The sequence below is a fragment of the Simochromis diagramma genome, unplaced genomic scaffold (assembly GCF_900408965.1).
Source record: "Simochromis diagramma unplaced genomic scaffold, fSimDia1.1 OVJJ01000753.1, whole genome shotgun sequence".
In the NCBI taxonomy this organism is placed as follows: domain Eukaryota; kingdom Metazoa; phylum Chordata; class Actinopteri; order Cichliformes; family Cichlidae; genus Simochromis; species Simochromis diagramma.
Genome location: NW_024387523.1, coordinates 20,382,273 through 20,399,378, shown reverse-complemented (window position 1 = coordinate 20,399,378; position 17,106 = coordinate 20,382,273). Strand labels below are relative to the sequence as shown.

The following is a 17,106-nucleotide window of genomic DNA, read 5'->3' as shown; positions in this document are numbered from 1 at the left end:
ACAGACCCATCCAGGCGCTCTCCATTACTCCCTGTGCTAAACAGAGGCTTGTTAAAAACAGGGGAGAAAACTACTCCAATTACTCCTCTCCCTCAGACTGCCGCACGTATCTGATTAAAAGATCATGTCTCTGTTTCAGTATTGCTCACCATTGCTTGCGTTCCCACAGGCTGTTTTTTTAGGTTTCTTTTGAGGAAGCAGTTTTAAAAAGTGTAACAGCTTTATGTTCCCGTGCAGCGTGTGGTTCGCGCAAAATACATATTCAAAGGATTTCTTTCTCACTTATTCCTCTGGAGCGCAGCAGGCTTTAGATTTTATACGCCTGCTGTCTCGGGGAACATCTTGGCGCCATTACACTGGGCTTTAATGGCCGTGATAGAGAATATGCCTTGAAAGCGATCGCCACATCTGCGAGGAATTGAACATGTTAAAAAAAAAAAAACATAAAAAAATAAACCCACAACAGTCAGCAGCGTGATGACAGAGACAAAGTGGCATTTCCACCTCCCCCCACTCCCACTTTCCTCCACTAGCATAGTATGACAAGTACAGCTGTCTCTCCCATCATGGGGATCATGTCATTATTTACATTTGGTATAACTGAACTGTACAAACACTCTGCTTCAGATCCAATGTGGTGCGCCAAACCTTAGTCTTGCTAGACTTTTACTATAACAGCTATCTTGATTGTGGCGTGAGGTCAGCGAAGTCATTGGCCCAGCTTCTCAGATGTTGCCTATCCATCATCTCTAACAAGTCTGCTCAGTGAAGGTGGAGACTAAAAACTCCAGTGGGGTACTTACCCATTGTTCTGCTGCTCACTTGATCAATGAGGCTAATTGTGTTTGCCAGAGGATGCAAGGAAGGAGGAGTTGGTACAAGTGGCCCAAGTGCCCATTAAAACCAACTGGCCTCCCATTTATCATTTTACAAGGCCTGGAGCTAACTGCACATTTAGAATGGTGCGTAGGCATACACACTGCCATCATAGTATCTGCAAAAAACAAAAGATGTGTATGTTTGGTCTTTCCTCAAACAAATTAATGGTGCAAATTAATAGTTTGTATTTCGCTTTGCAAAGATATATATCAGATATATACCATCAACAATCCAAGCAGGTGTTGAAGGAGAGACCGCAATAAGCGGCAGTATCACCGCAGCTTCAATTTTCTGACACAAAACAAGCGACGAGGACTGAAATTTCAGTTTGAACTTATTAAACTCCACAAATGGATTCGATTTGTGCTTGATTGCACACTCCCTCTGTCCCCGCTTTGTGTAAAACCGAGTGTGTGTGTGTGTGTGTGTGTATATGTGTGTTTCCGCATGTCGCAATGGGATTCTTCATGCTCTTGAAATTCAAACAAAACCCTCTTGGTGCATAACCACAACGAGTCCCCAGACCCGTGATAAATGAGAAACAAATGCTTCTCAACAGAGTTTTGTATGAACGCAACGCTTATGTAAAACATTCCACAGCAACAATGCAGCTGCCCTCTGAAGTCATCATAATCGCATCTCTATTGATCTCCAAATTGACTACGATTTTAAAAGAAGAAAAAGCACTGGTCTGCCAGGCCTTATACCCCCACCCTATCCCCTGTGACTTATCCCCCTCCCCGTCCCCTTTTCTGGGCCTCTACCCTGAGAGCAGAGTGTCCTAAAGCCTTGTTGTGGGCTCTGCTGTGTTCCAGCTGGCCGTGGACCAGTCCCTCGATTGTGGCTCGTCACAAGTTTTGTTTAGCGTTGATGTGGTCGTTGTAGGAGGATAAGGCTGGGCAGATCTCAGTTAAAGTGATCTGTTTTCATCTGTGTCCCACTCATCTGTGTCTACTCAAAGTCTTGATGAAACCCCAAAGCCGAGGCTTTTTTCAGGTACTCGAGTTTAAAGAGAAGAGAGTTCAACTCTTTTTATGTCTCTGATTTAAGATTCTCAAGGGAGCTCAACACGGCGTAAAGATGATCACCAAACATAATCGAGCCATGCGACTGATTCAGCGCACCAAACGAAGGACTCGAGCTATACTTCATTAAGAACTCTCTCCTCTGGCCAGTTCGCAAAAATAGAGTATGGCTGCCGTTTCTTGGTGATTATAAATGGCCTTGACCCATTTTTAAAAAAGGACAAGATACTCACAACTCCTGTGCTACTTCATCATCTGCTTCATGCATCAATGAGCCGGGCTGGAAATGAGCAGCAGGCAGGGCAAATACGATAGTCTGGCTGGAGAGTGGAGTCATTTGAACACAGTATTGTGAGCAGTGGCTTAATTTATTGCTGGCTATGACTTTTCTTCCAGGTTCCAGCTACAGGAAGTGATGGGAAAAGCCATTTAAACTGAGAAGTAAAGCTGCAGTTATCATTAGTTTCACAGGAGCAACGTGTCAAGAGTGTGCATGTGCAATATGAAAGTTGTTCCTCATAACAGGAGACTTTTTAGTTACACGACAAAGCAGCTGAAGAGCCGCCTAAACTGCTGAGGAGTTGGTGGAGACCAAAACAGAAAGAGGACTGAATCTGGGACACTCCGTGTGTCAGCTGGCCAAAACCACCGCTACAAACCAAGTCTGAGGTTTCTAATGTCTGCATCGGCTCAGTCTTAACCAACGTGTGTTGTTTTTTTGTTTTTTTTTGCATTTTTCAGCCTGGATGCAAATATACATGAACTAGAAATAACAGATTTGCGGGACAGTTGTGGATTTACGGCACCTTTTTTTCTCTTGTCTTTGAGCATCCATCCCAGTCAGCCATAATAACAAGCCTCCACGTTTGTATGATTTCATGATTTATGCTGCGGGTTTGGATGCAGTGCTTTAGAGATCTCTTCCCACATCTCACTGATGCTTCTGGTTAAAACTGATGACCAAAACAAAACAAAAATATGGGCAAAGTTGTGATAACTTGGAAGTGTTATGGAAGCAGCGAGGGGAGGGAGTGCAGCCGCTCCGATGATGACGAATCCTTAAGTTCCTGGAATGTGTTAGGTGTGAACTCTCCATAGGTAGTTTGACCTCTCGCCCTCCCAGAGGGAGGAGTTTTAAGCTCATTATTATTGCCTTCATTATTTCAAATGCTTGACCAGATGCCCGAGCTGGAGGTGGCCCTATGCACCCCACAGGGATCTGAAGCACCTGATTGGTCAGGAGGAGAGAATCGGTTCGGAGGCCAAAGGGTAGATTCTTCCGGAGTGAAGACACCATCTGCTGACTGTCTGTCTCTCTGACTTTACATCATCTTGCTACATGAAGGAGTTTGATACGGGTCACTTTGGATGAGAACATCCTGTTACTGCACTGCGTGTGACATCCTGCCTGTAGTATCAGTCTCAGGTGTTAGATGTACAGTCAGTCTCTCCAAAAAGGATTTAAGTTTGATTAAACCAAGTGTAAATTAAAAAGTGCAGACTGTTACACACACTAGAACCTGCTCGAATTAATATTTTTACATTATCAATGGATTTAAATGGAAACCTCTGCAGATTCCTTACTGTATGGTGCTTTTTGACATATTTCTGCTCATTATTGAGGCTTTCTGTCCCACAGCCTTGCTGCTTGACACAGAACGGGTGGTTACTTTCAGCCTTATATGAAACAGTGTGAAGATATGCCATTTAATGTGTTGATAGCTCACACGATAGATGTTTTACTTATTAAATGACTTATTGACCATGAATCTTACCTTGTACCCTACTGTAACCCTGAAAACTAGGCCCAACTTTAACATGTAGTCATTTTCATTTGCTTCTTAATGTCAGACCACTTTTAGCCCAAGCTGTGCAATTCCTACAGTCATACATTAATAAGAAAGACATTTGATTGGTCTCAAAGTGGGCTATTTATGTTTAGCCCAAGAGGTTCTGGGCTTTATGAGGCTCCAGAAGCTATGTCTCAGAAAGCTATACTGTTAGCTTGGTTAGCTCTGTTAGGATGATAGAGTTACCACTTAGAGAATTTACTCACTGCTCCCAAACTTCCAAGACTAGATATGAGCTAGATGCCAATAAAACGGATAGTCAGTGGGTTTTGGCAAACAACTTAGGGTAACGTCAGGCAGAACTCCAGAAAACAGTCCAAGAGGTCATATACCGAAAACCAATAACATACAAGGAAACTAAAAAAAAACAACAAAAAGACCAAAACAAATGGAGGACAGGTTGACGGCTGAAATGCTCGAATAGAGACGAGACAATCAGGAAAAATTAAAGAAAGCAGCAGGTGGTGCAGCTACAGAGGAGTAACTGGATAGTTGGTGTGAAAACTGGAGGGAACCCTGACGAAGACAAAAAGTAAAACCAACCAAAGGCAGAAATGCAGATTATTTCAAAATACAACTAGAAGCAATAAAAAAAAGATCACACGAACATATTATAAAGCAAAAAAACTGCAGAATGAAGTCGAACTTTGACAAGAGCCAGATTTAAAGATGGATTTAAAAGTTTAAAATATGTCCACACATATTCATCTAATGCTCACGGCTCCATACCCCCTAATGTATACAGTAGATGTCTGTGAACATTGTTTTCAAGGCTAAATCTGGCCAAACTTTCAAAGGATTTCCTTTTTATGTTTAATTTGGCTGAAAAGAGAAAGGTGACTTCAGCCATGTACCAATAACGTACAGCGCAACCTTCTGTTCTTTAGAGAGTTAAGAGGTGTCAGAGTGGCACATCAGGATTACAAATGTGTTAAATTAAGTGTAAAATTTAGGCAATCATAACTGGCTGTTGTTTCAATAATTTCATTGTGGCTTTGTTTTTATTTTTTACGTGGGTTTTTTTTTTCCAATATAAAAAAATATAAAACACAGTTTCTAAAGTTGACTCTAGTTGAGGAGTTTGCAGAGGTATTACATTTAGTTCCCAGTTGCCTGAAAGCACTTGATACTGTAAGGTGATGATGATCGCCTGTGATTAAGCACTTAAGCGCCTGGTGACAGTGGGAAGAAAAAACTCCCTTTTAACAGGAAAAAACCTCCAGCAGAATCAGGGAGAGGCATCTATGTGCCATAGTTGGCTGTGGGTGAGATGTTGAGGAGATATGCCCTTTCACCTTTTAGCCAGATTTAGACATAAAGGTGCGTCTTTTAAATGACCTAAGCAGGAGGCTTTTATGTTTCCTTTTTCACTAGATCATACTGTAGTTTAAAGTCAGGGAAAGTCGTCTTTATGCTGGGTTTTTGCTGGGTGGGTAGGTTCTAAATGGAAAAACTGGCACCATACAAACATGCAGTGTCTTTTAAAGGGAAAATATTAGCATGATTTTGGAAGAACGCTGGTTAGCACCGTCACTCAACAGCAATCCACTGGCTCTGCATGCTCTCCCTTTCTTTCTCCACTTTTTTCTGGCAGTCTAAATATATGCAGTTTGGGGTAAGTGATGATTTTAAATAGATCATAGGTGTTAACGGCTGTCTGTGACAGTGCGACAGACTGGTGACCTGTCCATTTTAGTGTACCCTGCCTTTTACCCCATGACAGCTGGGATAGACTCCCCCTGCAGCAGTCCATAATTTATTATTCCTCAACGCCATGAAGCTCTAGTTTTATAAAGAACATAATACAAAAAATCTACTTTTTTCCTAAATAACATGAATACATTTTAATTGGATTTAATCTCACATACACTGTCCTGCTACTACAAATGCTCAGTGGAGCATCCACACAAGAGCAATGCACAGTTCAGAGAAACACACAGTTCACTTTTGAGTATCTTTATCTTTGTTTTTAACAAAAGTTTCTGATTCAGCAGGCGTTGCATGGTTTGACCCTTCTGACAAAAGTCCCCATATCCTGCATAGCTCTGCACATAAATTAGATACGGATGCTGTGCTTGCCTTCTCCTCCACCACACCCCCTTTTTGTGGTCCTGCACACGCAGATATTAATCTGTCTTAGCCAGCACGGAGCTCATGAGCAAAGTGAAACCTTACACAGTGTAACCTTTACAGGAGAGAGGCTTCTAAAATGAGTCTGTGTGCCAATCATCTACAGGTCAGGGGTCTGCGGAGACCGAACAATGCCTTTCATTTGCTACAACACCCTGCTCTGTAGAAATCGGCATTAAGGCAGGAAATATAAGAGTGTGAGACCCGATGCCGGCAGAATTTTGAGCAAGAGTGACCATCCCCAAGGAGAGAAGAGTCACCTACGTTGAAGCATAGCTCTCATTTACAGTTTGATTAATGTCACGCGTAGGTTTCTTTTTAAAGCATTCCTTCTGTGTCATCATAACACCTTTGTCATCGGGGAAGGATTCCAGCGGAGGACTTTCATATGAATGTTGATAGGCATAAATGGAAAGAATTCAGAAAAGAGGAAACTGCTCCTGAAAAAAATTCTTCTGGGCTATTTCCTCTGACAGGAAATTGTGTCTTTGATCTAAGCCACCACACTCATCTGGTCATCGCATGCGAGGTGTCACTCTTTCCTAGAGTGGAGACAAGGAAATTTGCTATCACTGCTGTGACTCATAGAGAATATTGGACACTCAAGTCCCTAAAAGATGAAAAAAGGGACTCTAAATTTGACTAAAGCTAGTCTTTAAGAAGTGTTTGATGAAGCACGTGATGGACAGCAGGACAAAGTGACTGATTCGTTTGTCTTTGCAGGGAATTGTCATCACTATTGACTAAGCACAGTCAGGGATGAAGATTCACACCTGTCAGACTACCAGGGAGTGTGTCCTTAGCGTGTGTGTGTCCTACACTCACAGTATAAAAGGTCATTTTCCTGCGGAGCCTCCCACATGGTCACAGATCAGTCAGAAAAACAGAGGACGCTGATGATATCGCACTCACATGCAAATCTAACATGCATTCTGCTTATCACTCTGTGCAGTCACAAATAAAAAAGAAGCAGAATTCAAATGAAGCTGAAATCTCTGATATGGAGATTGTGGTGCTGGTATTGCAGCGCCTGATTTATAACCTGCAAACAGAAGGTGGAAGCACATTGATCTTCATGTGTCGTTTGTCACGGTTATAGTCGACCGCATCATTACCGCCGCCTGGGTCTTTTCAGCGTCAGGGGGTAGAGGAGGCATCGTTAATAATGTTAACAAGGCCAACAAGACTTATATGATGGTTGTCAAGGTCAAGCTCGACACGGAGAGGTGAATTCTCTGCCTAGTAGAGCAGGTAAGTTAAATGTTACTGTTTGCAGAAAATTAGTCAGTCGGTTAGTTAGTTTGTTAACCCCCAGCACAAAGGAAACTTTGGGTCTTTTGTTCTAGAAAGAAAATCCATCACTTATCAGTTAAAGGGTAACCGGACCTGCTCACTAGCAGCTGTTTCTTAAACAAACTCGGAGTTTCTCTCTGATTGCTCCCATCATGCTGCACGGGAACCTGAACCAGCATGTGAAGGTGTTTATGTTTGGCTTGGTGCAAATTTTTCTGGATGCCCTTCCAATATTAGTTTACTTAATAGGTCTCATATACATTTAATATATCTATTATTTTATATCAAATGTCAATATATAAAATATCTTATTTTAAAGACCTCAAAGTACCTTATCATCCCAATTTAGCACTTCGCTCTCTGACAGCTGTTTTTGTTTGTTTGTTTGTTTTTTGATTTGATTTTATTGATTAGCATTCAAATATCTCAGTGAATACAGAATAAAGATCTACCACAAAGCAAGAAAGCACGAGACAAGGCTAATCAAAAAGTATTGGCTGAAGCATTTGCTTATTACCCCCACCCTCTTAACAAAAGATCATTTAGCATGCAGCTCCTGTACACAGGGCTCGAAGCAAAGCATAAAACAAAGCAAAGCAAAAAACAAAACAAAAAACAAACAAAAACAAAAACAAACAAAAAAAACTTTCCACCTTAGATAAGTAACAACATCAAAGCAAAACAACCAAGAGTTTCAGTATTATAATTTTTGCTCTTTTCATTCTTGATATATATATTTTTCTAATACTCTATTTTTAAACATGTTTTTAAACAAGGAAAATGAACTACACCTTTTTAAATCACTGTCATAACTATTCCACAGGGTAACTCCTCTAACAGAAACACATCTCTGCTTTATATTTGTCCTCATCTTGTTTTTTTAAAGAAATCTGTTCCCCTTAAGTCATATTGACTCTCTCTGACTTTGAACAGCTTCTGAGTACTGGGGCAAAGCAAGTTATTTCGTGCTTTATACATTATCTGTGCCATTTTATATTCAACTAAATCATAAAATTTCAGGGTATTCAGATTAATAAACAAAATGTTAGTTGGTTCTATATAGTTTGATTGGTTAATATCATGTCAATACCAAAACAGTCAGTGGACTTTTTATTTTTAAATGCCTTCACAATGTTAATTATTTCTCTATGAGTTGCAGCACCAATAAACATGGAGGACACATTCTGAGTAATACGTTTATTTAGGTCGTTATTATTTCTTGACTCTGGAATTTCTTTTGCTAAATTAAAGCCAACATTTACAAAGAAATCATTAAATTCATTTGCAATGTCTTTAGTTTTATCAATCACAATATCTTTATCTTTTTTAAAATAATCTGGATAATTCTTATTTTTTGAGCCCTTCTTGATTATACTGTTTAATATCCTCCATGTTTCTTGTGTGTTACTTCTACTTTGCTCCAATAATTTGTGGTAATATTCTTTCTTACTTGTTCTTATAATATTTACTAATCTATTTTTGTATAACTTGTACGTTATTTCAGCATCTTTTGTCCTCTGTTTTACGAATCTGTTATATAGATTATTTTTCTTTTTACATGCATCTTCTATCCCCTTTGTGATCCATGGGTTATTTGATCTGTGATGCTTTCTAGTGATTTTCATTAAAGGACAATGTTTTTCATATAGTGAAATTACAGTTGATAGGAATGCATCATACGCACTATTTGAATCTTCATTTGCAAAAACCTCATTCCAATTGTGTTCCTTTAAGTCCACCTGGAGGGCAGCAATGGCTCTTGTTGTTCTATGTCGTATCATGTCAAATGTTTGATTCTTTTGTTTAGTTTTAATCCCAAAACAATTTTGAAAAATTGCAAAAACAGGACGATGATCGCTTATATCAGTTATAAGAAGTCCACCTACTATTTCACGGTCAATTTTATTTGTGAATATATTATCTATCAATGTAGCTGTATCAATTGTTATTTGGTTTTATAATTACAGGGAAAAGGGAGTTACTATACATTGTATTGATGAAATCTGTTGTTTTCTGATGTCCATTTGGGTTTAGCAAAAAATCACCACAAATTATTTGCACTGGGGGCGATCGTGGCTCAAGAGTTGGGAGTTCGCCTTGTAATCGGAAGGTTGCCGGTTCGAGCCCCGGCTTGGACAGTCTTGGTTGTTGTGTCCTTGGGCAAGACACTTCACCCGTTGCCTACTGGTGGTGTTCAGAGGGCCCGGTGGCGCCAGTGTCTGGCAGCCTCGCCTCTGTCAGTGCGCCCCAGGGCGGCTGTGGCTACAATGTAGCTTGCCATCACCAGTGTGTGGATGACTGGTTGTGTAAAGCGCTTTGGGGTCCTTAGGTACTAGTAAAGCGCTATACAAATGCAGGCCATTTACCATTTTTTTTTGTCATTTAGGTTGCTAAACATAGCAGCAAGTTTTTCATTGAAAGGCATGATCCTGGTGTCCTATAGATGCAACTTATAATTATACTGCTAGCTTTTTCAACATGGATTTCAATAGTAACACATTCCAATACGTTATCTATGGTGCTTGACATACATTCAATCAGACTACATTTCAAAACTTTATCTATATACAAAGCAACACCACCTCCTTTTTTATTCACCCTGTTCATTGTAAATAATTGGTATCCTTCCAGTCCCATTTCACTAACTTTCTCATTATCGAGCCATGTTTCTGATATTGCAATTATATTAAACTTTTTTTACTTAAACATTCTGTAATTTTAGAAAATTTTTATACAGGCTTCTACTATTGAAATGTATGACCGACAATGCATTTGCCATTTTAATATTCACATTGAATTGGTCATCTGTATAGTACTCACAAGTACTATTGTTGTTATTGTAGAAGTGGTTATCTGGGTCAATGTTACTTTCAGGGTCATGCATGTTGTGCTCTGCATAGTTAAATGTTTTGAAGTTCGTTTTCTCAGCGTGTGGCAAAATAACCACATTGACAGTCCTTTTCATAATCAATGTCTTCCTCTTCAATATCTCTGAATGGAAACCTATAATCTGTGTCCAAACTTGTCATTTATGTGTTTTTTTTTGTTGTTGTTTTTTTGAGCCATAAGGCCAGAAACACTTTCCATACCCATTGTTCATTATCCAATCGTCACTTTTCCAATAGATTCCATAGCAGATTCCTGATTATTTATATTGCTCTAAGTCTTTGAGTTCTCTTATCATCACAACTTTCGCTTCTTCGGGAGTGCCATTTAGTCTTATCCTTACTTTGCAGTTCCTCGTCCATGTCGCTTGTATCTTATTTTGTTTCAGGCTGCGTTTTGCAATTTCAGCAGTCTTTTTCGTTAAATGTTCATTTAAATACACACCAGTCCCTTTTAGCTTCTTTCCCTGTTTCAGTAACTCAATCTTTGTTTTGCGACTCACAAACTGAAGAATAATTGATGGCTTTGTTTTACTGTCTTTTCTGGGGAGCGTGTGGCATGCGGCGATATGATGGTTCTGAATACTTACATTCTTCGTTTGAAGGAATTTTATCACTTGCTGTTCAAGTGAGTAAATGATGTGATGCAGCTCCTCTACTGGGGCATCTTCACCGTCTTTACCTCCGCCAGCTGTTACTCTGGCTTAGGTTCGGTGTTGTGTCTCCAGTCCACTTATCACTAAGTCATCCATTCTTGTGTATTGTTCAAGGTCCTCGATTTGCCGTTCCAAGTTATCTATTTTCTTGTCCTTCTCGTTTATCAAGTTTTTTAGTTGTTTTATCTCATCCATTAGGTCATGTAGCATACCCTGTTGTTTAGCCACTTTGCTCAGTTCATCAGACATGAAATTAAGCGATTTCCTCTTCAACTCCTGGGTTTGCCTTTTTGAAAATGTTGAGATTGGTGTTACCTTGTGATGGCCCGTTGAAGTCAGTGTCAGTTTACTTGTTGGTGCCTTGCTGGAGGAGCCTGGGCCTAGAGGCTGATTGAAAATCCTATGATGAGTATTTCTTCTTCACTCACTGTGCTGCATTTAATCATTATTGCTGATGATTAATCTCTGACACTCTTTTGGGCATCATGGTGATGTGGTGCTTAGTACTATTGCCTTATAGGAAGGAGGTCCTGGCTCGGGCCTTTCTGAGGTTCTCTCCGGCTGCCTCCTGCAGTCCAAAGATCTGCAGTTAGCGGGGTCATGTTAACTGGTGATTCTAAATCGCCCATAGATGTCAATGGTTATCTGTCTCTCTGCGTTAGCCCAGTGTCAGATTGGTGATGAGTCCAGGCTGTACCCTGCTGCTCGCCCTATGGCAGCTGGGATAGGCTCCAACACCCCATGACCCTGACGGGATGGATGGCTCTCTTCCACAGTATGCCTTTCATCCTTCTTTCTCCCATCAGGAGCAGGTGGCTTCCCCTCCCTGAGCCTCGTTCTGTAAAACGTTCTTTCCTGTTAAAAGAGAGTTTTTCCTTTCCACTGTTGTAATATTGTAGGGTCTTCATCTTACTTTATAAAGCACCTTCATTGACTGATGTTGTGATTTGATGCTGTATGTAAGTAAACTTCTAGATATGAGGAGCTATATAAATTGAGCTGCTCTATATGTATCTGTTTGATCCATAGTGCTACATTCAGTTGGTTTCATTTGCATTTTCTCTATTTCAGGTTAAAGCATAATAAAAAATATATTGAGATTTACAAGAAAAATAAATGTGAAGATTTGATGGATTTCCAGTTTGGTCTATTAATAAAAGATTCAAGCTAGGATGACTGAGCAGATGATGCGAAAGGAAAGTGCTCCCCTCCATTTTTATTTATTTATTTATTTGAGAAAAATGTTATAATTCACACTGACACTCATGTTCCTTATTCCTCCAAATAAACCTAAGGCTCTGTGGGATGCTGATTTAACTTAGTGGTTGAGCAGATGACCAGAAGGCATGAGTCTCAATATAACAGCCCAGGTTTGGTTCTGACCCCTCTGAGTCCCTTCGCTGCACATCTTCTCCACTTTCCTGTCTCATCTTTACAAAAATTCTCTAATAAAGGTGAAAAAAAGCCCCAAAATGATTTATAAACTCAAGGCTCGGTTTTATATTTTCCCAGTTGCCATGGTGATGATGATGGGGTTTTTTCCACTACCCCTACACACGTAACTCTGTGTGAACAAAGTTACAGTCGACTGAGCTAACTGATCATCTGTAACCAAAAAATGAGTTAATCGACTCTGACTTCAGGATGAGACTTTGTCAGACCTGCTTTCTGGAACAATCTCCAGCATTCAGCCTGACAGCAGCACAACAGCAGCTGTAAACAATCTGCTCATTAGCCTGTGATTGGATACAGGTTGCAAGAAATGTCACCTCTTTGCGGCACACACATGCAGAGTGAGCAGCTTCAGAGTGTTTGTGGTACTGTTGCTTTGAGTAAGGCAGCATGCTTTGGAAATCTGGAAGGGCTTGTGGAGCTGGTTTGGGGTACGGCTCTACTTTGCAGCTATTCTTAACCTTGTTGTTGTCCCATTTCTCCTGACCTTGATGTTTTGCTTCTGAGCAGGATATTGCTGATTTTCTTAGTTCAAGCAGAGCATGTGTGCTGTTCATGGGCTACACGAAGTAAGTGGGGAATTTATATGTTTAAGTTATTTTAGTGCTGTGATTGATTACCACAGTGGGCTTACACTCTATTTCTTTCTCAGCATATAGCCCCCAGATGCACAACGGTAACGGATATGTTGGCTTTTCACAGCAAGATGGTAGACTAAGAAGACTAGATGGCAGCTATTCCCAGGACCAAATCAGACAGGCCTTCATTTCTCCACGAGTAGCTCACAGCAGTAGCCTCAGCACAGGGACTACAGTTAACAGAGGCTATAGTGAAGGGCTTTCTGCTAGCAGCTATAAACAGACTGTTTCAGAACCAGCCCAAAGCTTGGTAAGGTTAGTGCAGAGCAGCTTGGTGACAAAACCTAACTGGTACACAAATGTGAAGGGCGTTAATGCTCAGGAGGTGCCAAACCGCTCCTCTTTTAGCCTTTCTGTTGCAAGTGGGAACTCGCTGAATGGACTCGGTCAAAACCAGAACAGCCTTCCTGATAGCAACAAGGAAATGACTTGGCCATTTCAGCGTGGTGCACCCCAAACTAGTAAGGCTGGCTCCAGCAGCGCCGCATCTCTTCAAACTCTTACACGAAGCTCCTTGTTTAAACCAGCCTCTCAGCATTCTGTAGCACAGAAACCTGCCAGTGCAGCTGTACGGGGGCAAACATCAGCAAGCGCTCCTGCAAAACGGGTCACTCAACATAAATCTGAACCTTTAAGTATTGCTAGAGACTTCCCCGTCCATGGCTTTAGGAAATCATACGGAAACTCATGGCTTCCTGCAAATACTGGGAACACCCAAGTAGGCTACATGCCGTCTTCCACTTCAAACATGATGGTGAGCTACAAACCCAGCTACACCTTCGCAGAGCGGAGGCCCACCAGTAACAACCCTCTTCAAGCACCATGGGGAATCAGGAATCCAGCCCAGGAAGTTCATAGTCTGCCTGCCTATGGAAGTAACACCAGGATCTATGAGGTCCCTGAACACTTTGGAGGCTATGCTATCAGACGGCTTGGTGACAAAGAGGTCGAGCAGGTGCCACAAACTACCACACCTCCCCCACGGCAGATGGAATATCTCAACCCAAGAAAATCTGAGCATCCGCATGTCAAATGGATGACAATCAAGCTACGTCCAAGATACTAGAAGGTGAGTATCTCATTACTTTGTTCTGTTTATATCTGGCTGGTATCTAAAGTGTCTCTCCTACCAACAGGTGCAGCAAGAAGACATAGCTGAACGTTTTCTTAAATAAATTATTAAACTGAAATCTTGTCTTCTGTCTTGACTTCATCTCCCAGTTGTGAGGTACTATTAAAAGCCAACGCTTGTGTGTCTATGGATGTAGACTTGGTGCCCTCTAGTGAGTAAATGATGTGATGCTAAACTACTCTTTGGGGGGGGGTTGCTCCTGATGCAAAGATCCACTTCAGAGAACAATCTTACTCTTATTTCCAAACGACTGTTATGAAAAGTTGCGTTCTCTAAAGCAGCTGAGAAGTATCAGCAATGCACTGTGCAGCAGCATAATGTACCTCTCAAAAGTGTGTGGGTTTTATTTTTTATTTTAAATTGTAGAAGGAAGTGCTTACAGGGCATTTCTGACACAATACAGTGGCGACAGAGTCCAGTTATTGTAAACACTTGTGTCATTGTATGTATTAGCCTGGATGACTTGCACCTTGCTCTGCCCAGATTAAAGAAAACGTGACGCAGTTAAGAGCTGTGCGTAAACGCCCTGCCTACAAAATGATGTCCTGAGTCAGATCAGTTGAAACATCTCAATTGCTTCCTGTGGGGGACGGGAGACTGGGCTATTTACTTTCTGGAGACTTTTCTTTTTAAGTCTTGGCTGAAATCTGTTTAGACAGATGGCTCAAGCTGCTGAGTCATGGTTCAGCTGTGGTCGTGTTGTAAGGGGACACTCCAATAATTTCTCGGCAAACTCACTTTCCTCTGAGTTTTAATTTGAACGTATTGTTCAGACTATGTCAGTAGTTGGATTTCTAGAGGGAAAATATTAAAATCGCTGTAAAACAGTTCCTGATGGCACGGAGTTAAAAGGACCCCAAAAAGTGCACCAGAAGACCCGCTGTGGATCTATTGGGTCCACAAGAGCACCCTTCTAACAAGGAGTAGATTTCTATTCCTTGGTCTGTCCTGGCATGTATTGTGACAATCCTCTGTGTGTGTCCTTGTTTGTTACCCCCAGCAGGTCACTCTGACCTGCAGACAAATGCATCAGCTCTGCAGCTAGCCTGAGTGCTATCACAGAAACAACAATCCTGCACTAACAAAGGAAAAACACTTGTAACTCCCTGAACACTTGATAATTGTACACAAAGTGATCATGTTTTGTTTCGCAAAACCTTGTTTTTGGGTTTTTTTGGCAAAATGGCAACATGAAATTGAATCTATACACATCGTGGGTGGATTTTTTTTTTTTTTTTTTTTATTTTTTTTTTTTGTGGACTGAAACATTTCATCATAAAGGAGCAGAAGTGAAGATACTTTTCCAAAATCAAGCCTCTGAGGACGTTGTTTTCCTATACTTACAGTTCATGGTCGACTGCTTGTCATCAACACTGAACCTTGCAAATAAACCTCTAGTTTGAGATTTGGTGCCTTATATACAAATAACCCTGAGTAATTCCTGGTGCATTTGTTATTGTGAATGTCACATAGAAAGCACTTGGATGGAGAATAAAAGCTTTTATGAATGAAACATGTTGTGCTTTTAGTGCTGAAGTAGAACAGTCACTTTACTATTTATGCATCACCAAATGCATGTTCAGCTCACTGATACTTTCAGGTCCTTTTAGATGAACAAAAAGGATATAAGCCAAAGTACTTAGGATGAGGCTCCTCTCTATCCTCCTCTTCCCCTTTTGATTCCCAATCTGACCCATCGTCTTGACAAGGGCACATATATAGTTTGAAGTTATTACAACAGAACTGTGGGATCATTCATATCAATTATACTTAATATAACAAAAAATATACATATGAGCTGTTGATAACCTTCCATGTTCCTTAGTGCTCCACAGTAAACAACTGCACTTTTTGTGCATCCATATTCACCCATGTACACTGAGCTACAAAGCAAACTATCATAAGGGGATAATGGCCTGCTTTACGTTCTCCCTCCTGAATTCACTCTGATTAAAGGGACAATGACAATATGAAAATCATTTAACTAAATAAGGTTCATATGTAATGTCTACATTAAGGTTGTCCTCTCCAACCTCTGGCTTTCCTTTTATGCAAGATGCCACAAACCAAACTCTTTAAGTCCAAACTCCAGTGAGCTAAACAAAACTCCTGGGAGAAGAAGGTGGCTCATGTCTGGCTGCTCACTATGTATCAACATACCCCAACCTGAGGGACAGTAAATGACCGGAACACACACACACACACACACACACACACACACACACACACACACACACACACACACACACACACACACACACACACACACACACACACGTGCATATGATGTATCATTGTTTATTTGAGGGAGAGCGCCCTCATCAGAAAAGCCTAGTTTGCCCCCTTGCGGTTGAATCGTGCAGTGACGTTGTTGACCTAATTATCAGACATTTCTGGAGCAGGTGTGACGGAGTCAGCCTTTTTTATTCTTATTTGTGTAGTTTGTGCTTTTAAGAACATTATATATTTATGTTCTAATGTATGAAGGTTATTCTTGGTCGTACTTTTTTTGGTTTGCCAGAGTAACCTGTTGTTTCGCTAAATACAGATGTTTGCTAGCATCCAGCTGTCGCCATTCCTTGTCAGTGTTGTGACGTTTATTAATAATTTATTACTTATCGTTTCCTTGTTTTTTTCCCCTCCTTTTTTTTTTTTAGTTTAATCCAGAGTTTCTTCTTTCTTTAAATTGTTACATTATTACAAAGTCATACTTCTATCCTAAAAAAAGTGTAATAGGATTTTTACATTCAGGCTAATAGTAGCGGTAGAGTATATTGACATAAGACAGATTTATTCATGTTTTACAGATGACTGTAGATACTCTTGTGCCTTGTACCTCTCTCCTGACATCCTGCATATATAATGATGACAAATAAAACAAAAATAATATTTTCAGCTCTCCATACCACCTGTTGCCATTTCATTTCAGTCCGGTTTTTGTGTAGTTTTGAATACCTCAGTCTTTTCTCCCCATTTCCCTTCCTAAAGAGTGGCTTCTTGACAGCCACTGATCCACTGAAAGCATCTCAGATGAGGCTTTGATCAACAGTAGAACTGAACAGCCAGATGCCAAATCCTGTGTCAGGTCATTGCTGGATATCTTTTCTTAGATCTTAAGAGCATGACTTTTCAGATGCTGTTCAACAGATTGTTTTGTGTTAGGCTG

At 40.6% G+C, this 17,106-nt stretch overlaps 1 protein-coding gene across 1 annotated transcript; it reads left to right on the top strand.

Annotated features, from left to right (window-relative positions):
* The first annotated feature begins 12,468 nt into the window (after positions 1–12,468).
* Positions 12,469–13,998, top strand: LOC120727291. Its single transcript, XM_040021545.1, has 4 exons — positions 12,469–12,601; positions 12,681–12,739; positions 12,823–13,877; positions 13,945–13,998. The coding sequence occupies exons 1-3, from the start codon at positions 12,561–12,563 to the stop codon at positions 13,872–13,874; spliced, it is 1,152 nt and encodes a 383-aa protein (XP_039877479.1). The 5' UTR covers positions 12,469–12,560; the 3' UTR covers positions 13,875–13,877; positions 13,945–13,998.
* The last annotated feature ends 3,108 nt before the right edge of the window (positions 13,999–17,106 follow it).

Excerpts from the sequence above, each read along its gene's own strand:
- LOC120727291 (XM_040021545.1), top strand. The coding sequence starts at position 12,561 with ATGCTTTGGAAATCTGGAAGGGCTTGTGGAGCTGGTTTGGG. Across the intron at positions 12,602-12,680 it reads GCTTGTGGAGCTGGTTTGGG|GATATTGCTGATTTTCTTAG; the intron begins GTACGGCTCTAC and ends GCTTCTGAGCAG. Across the intron at positions 12,740-12,822 it reads CTGTTCATGGGCTACACGAA|CATATAGCCCCCAGATGCAC; the intron begins GTAAGTGGGGAA and ends TTTCTTTCTCAG.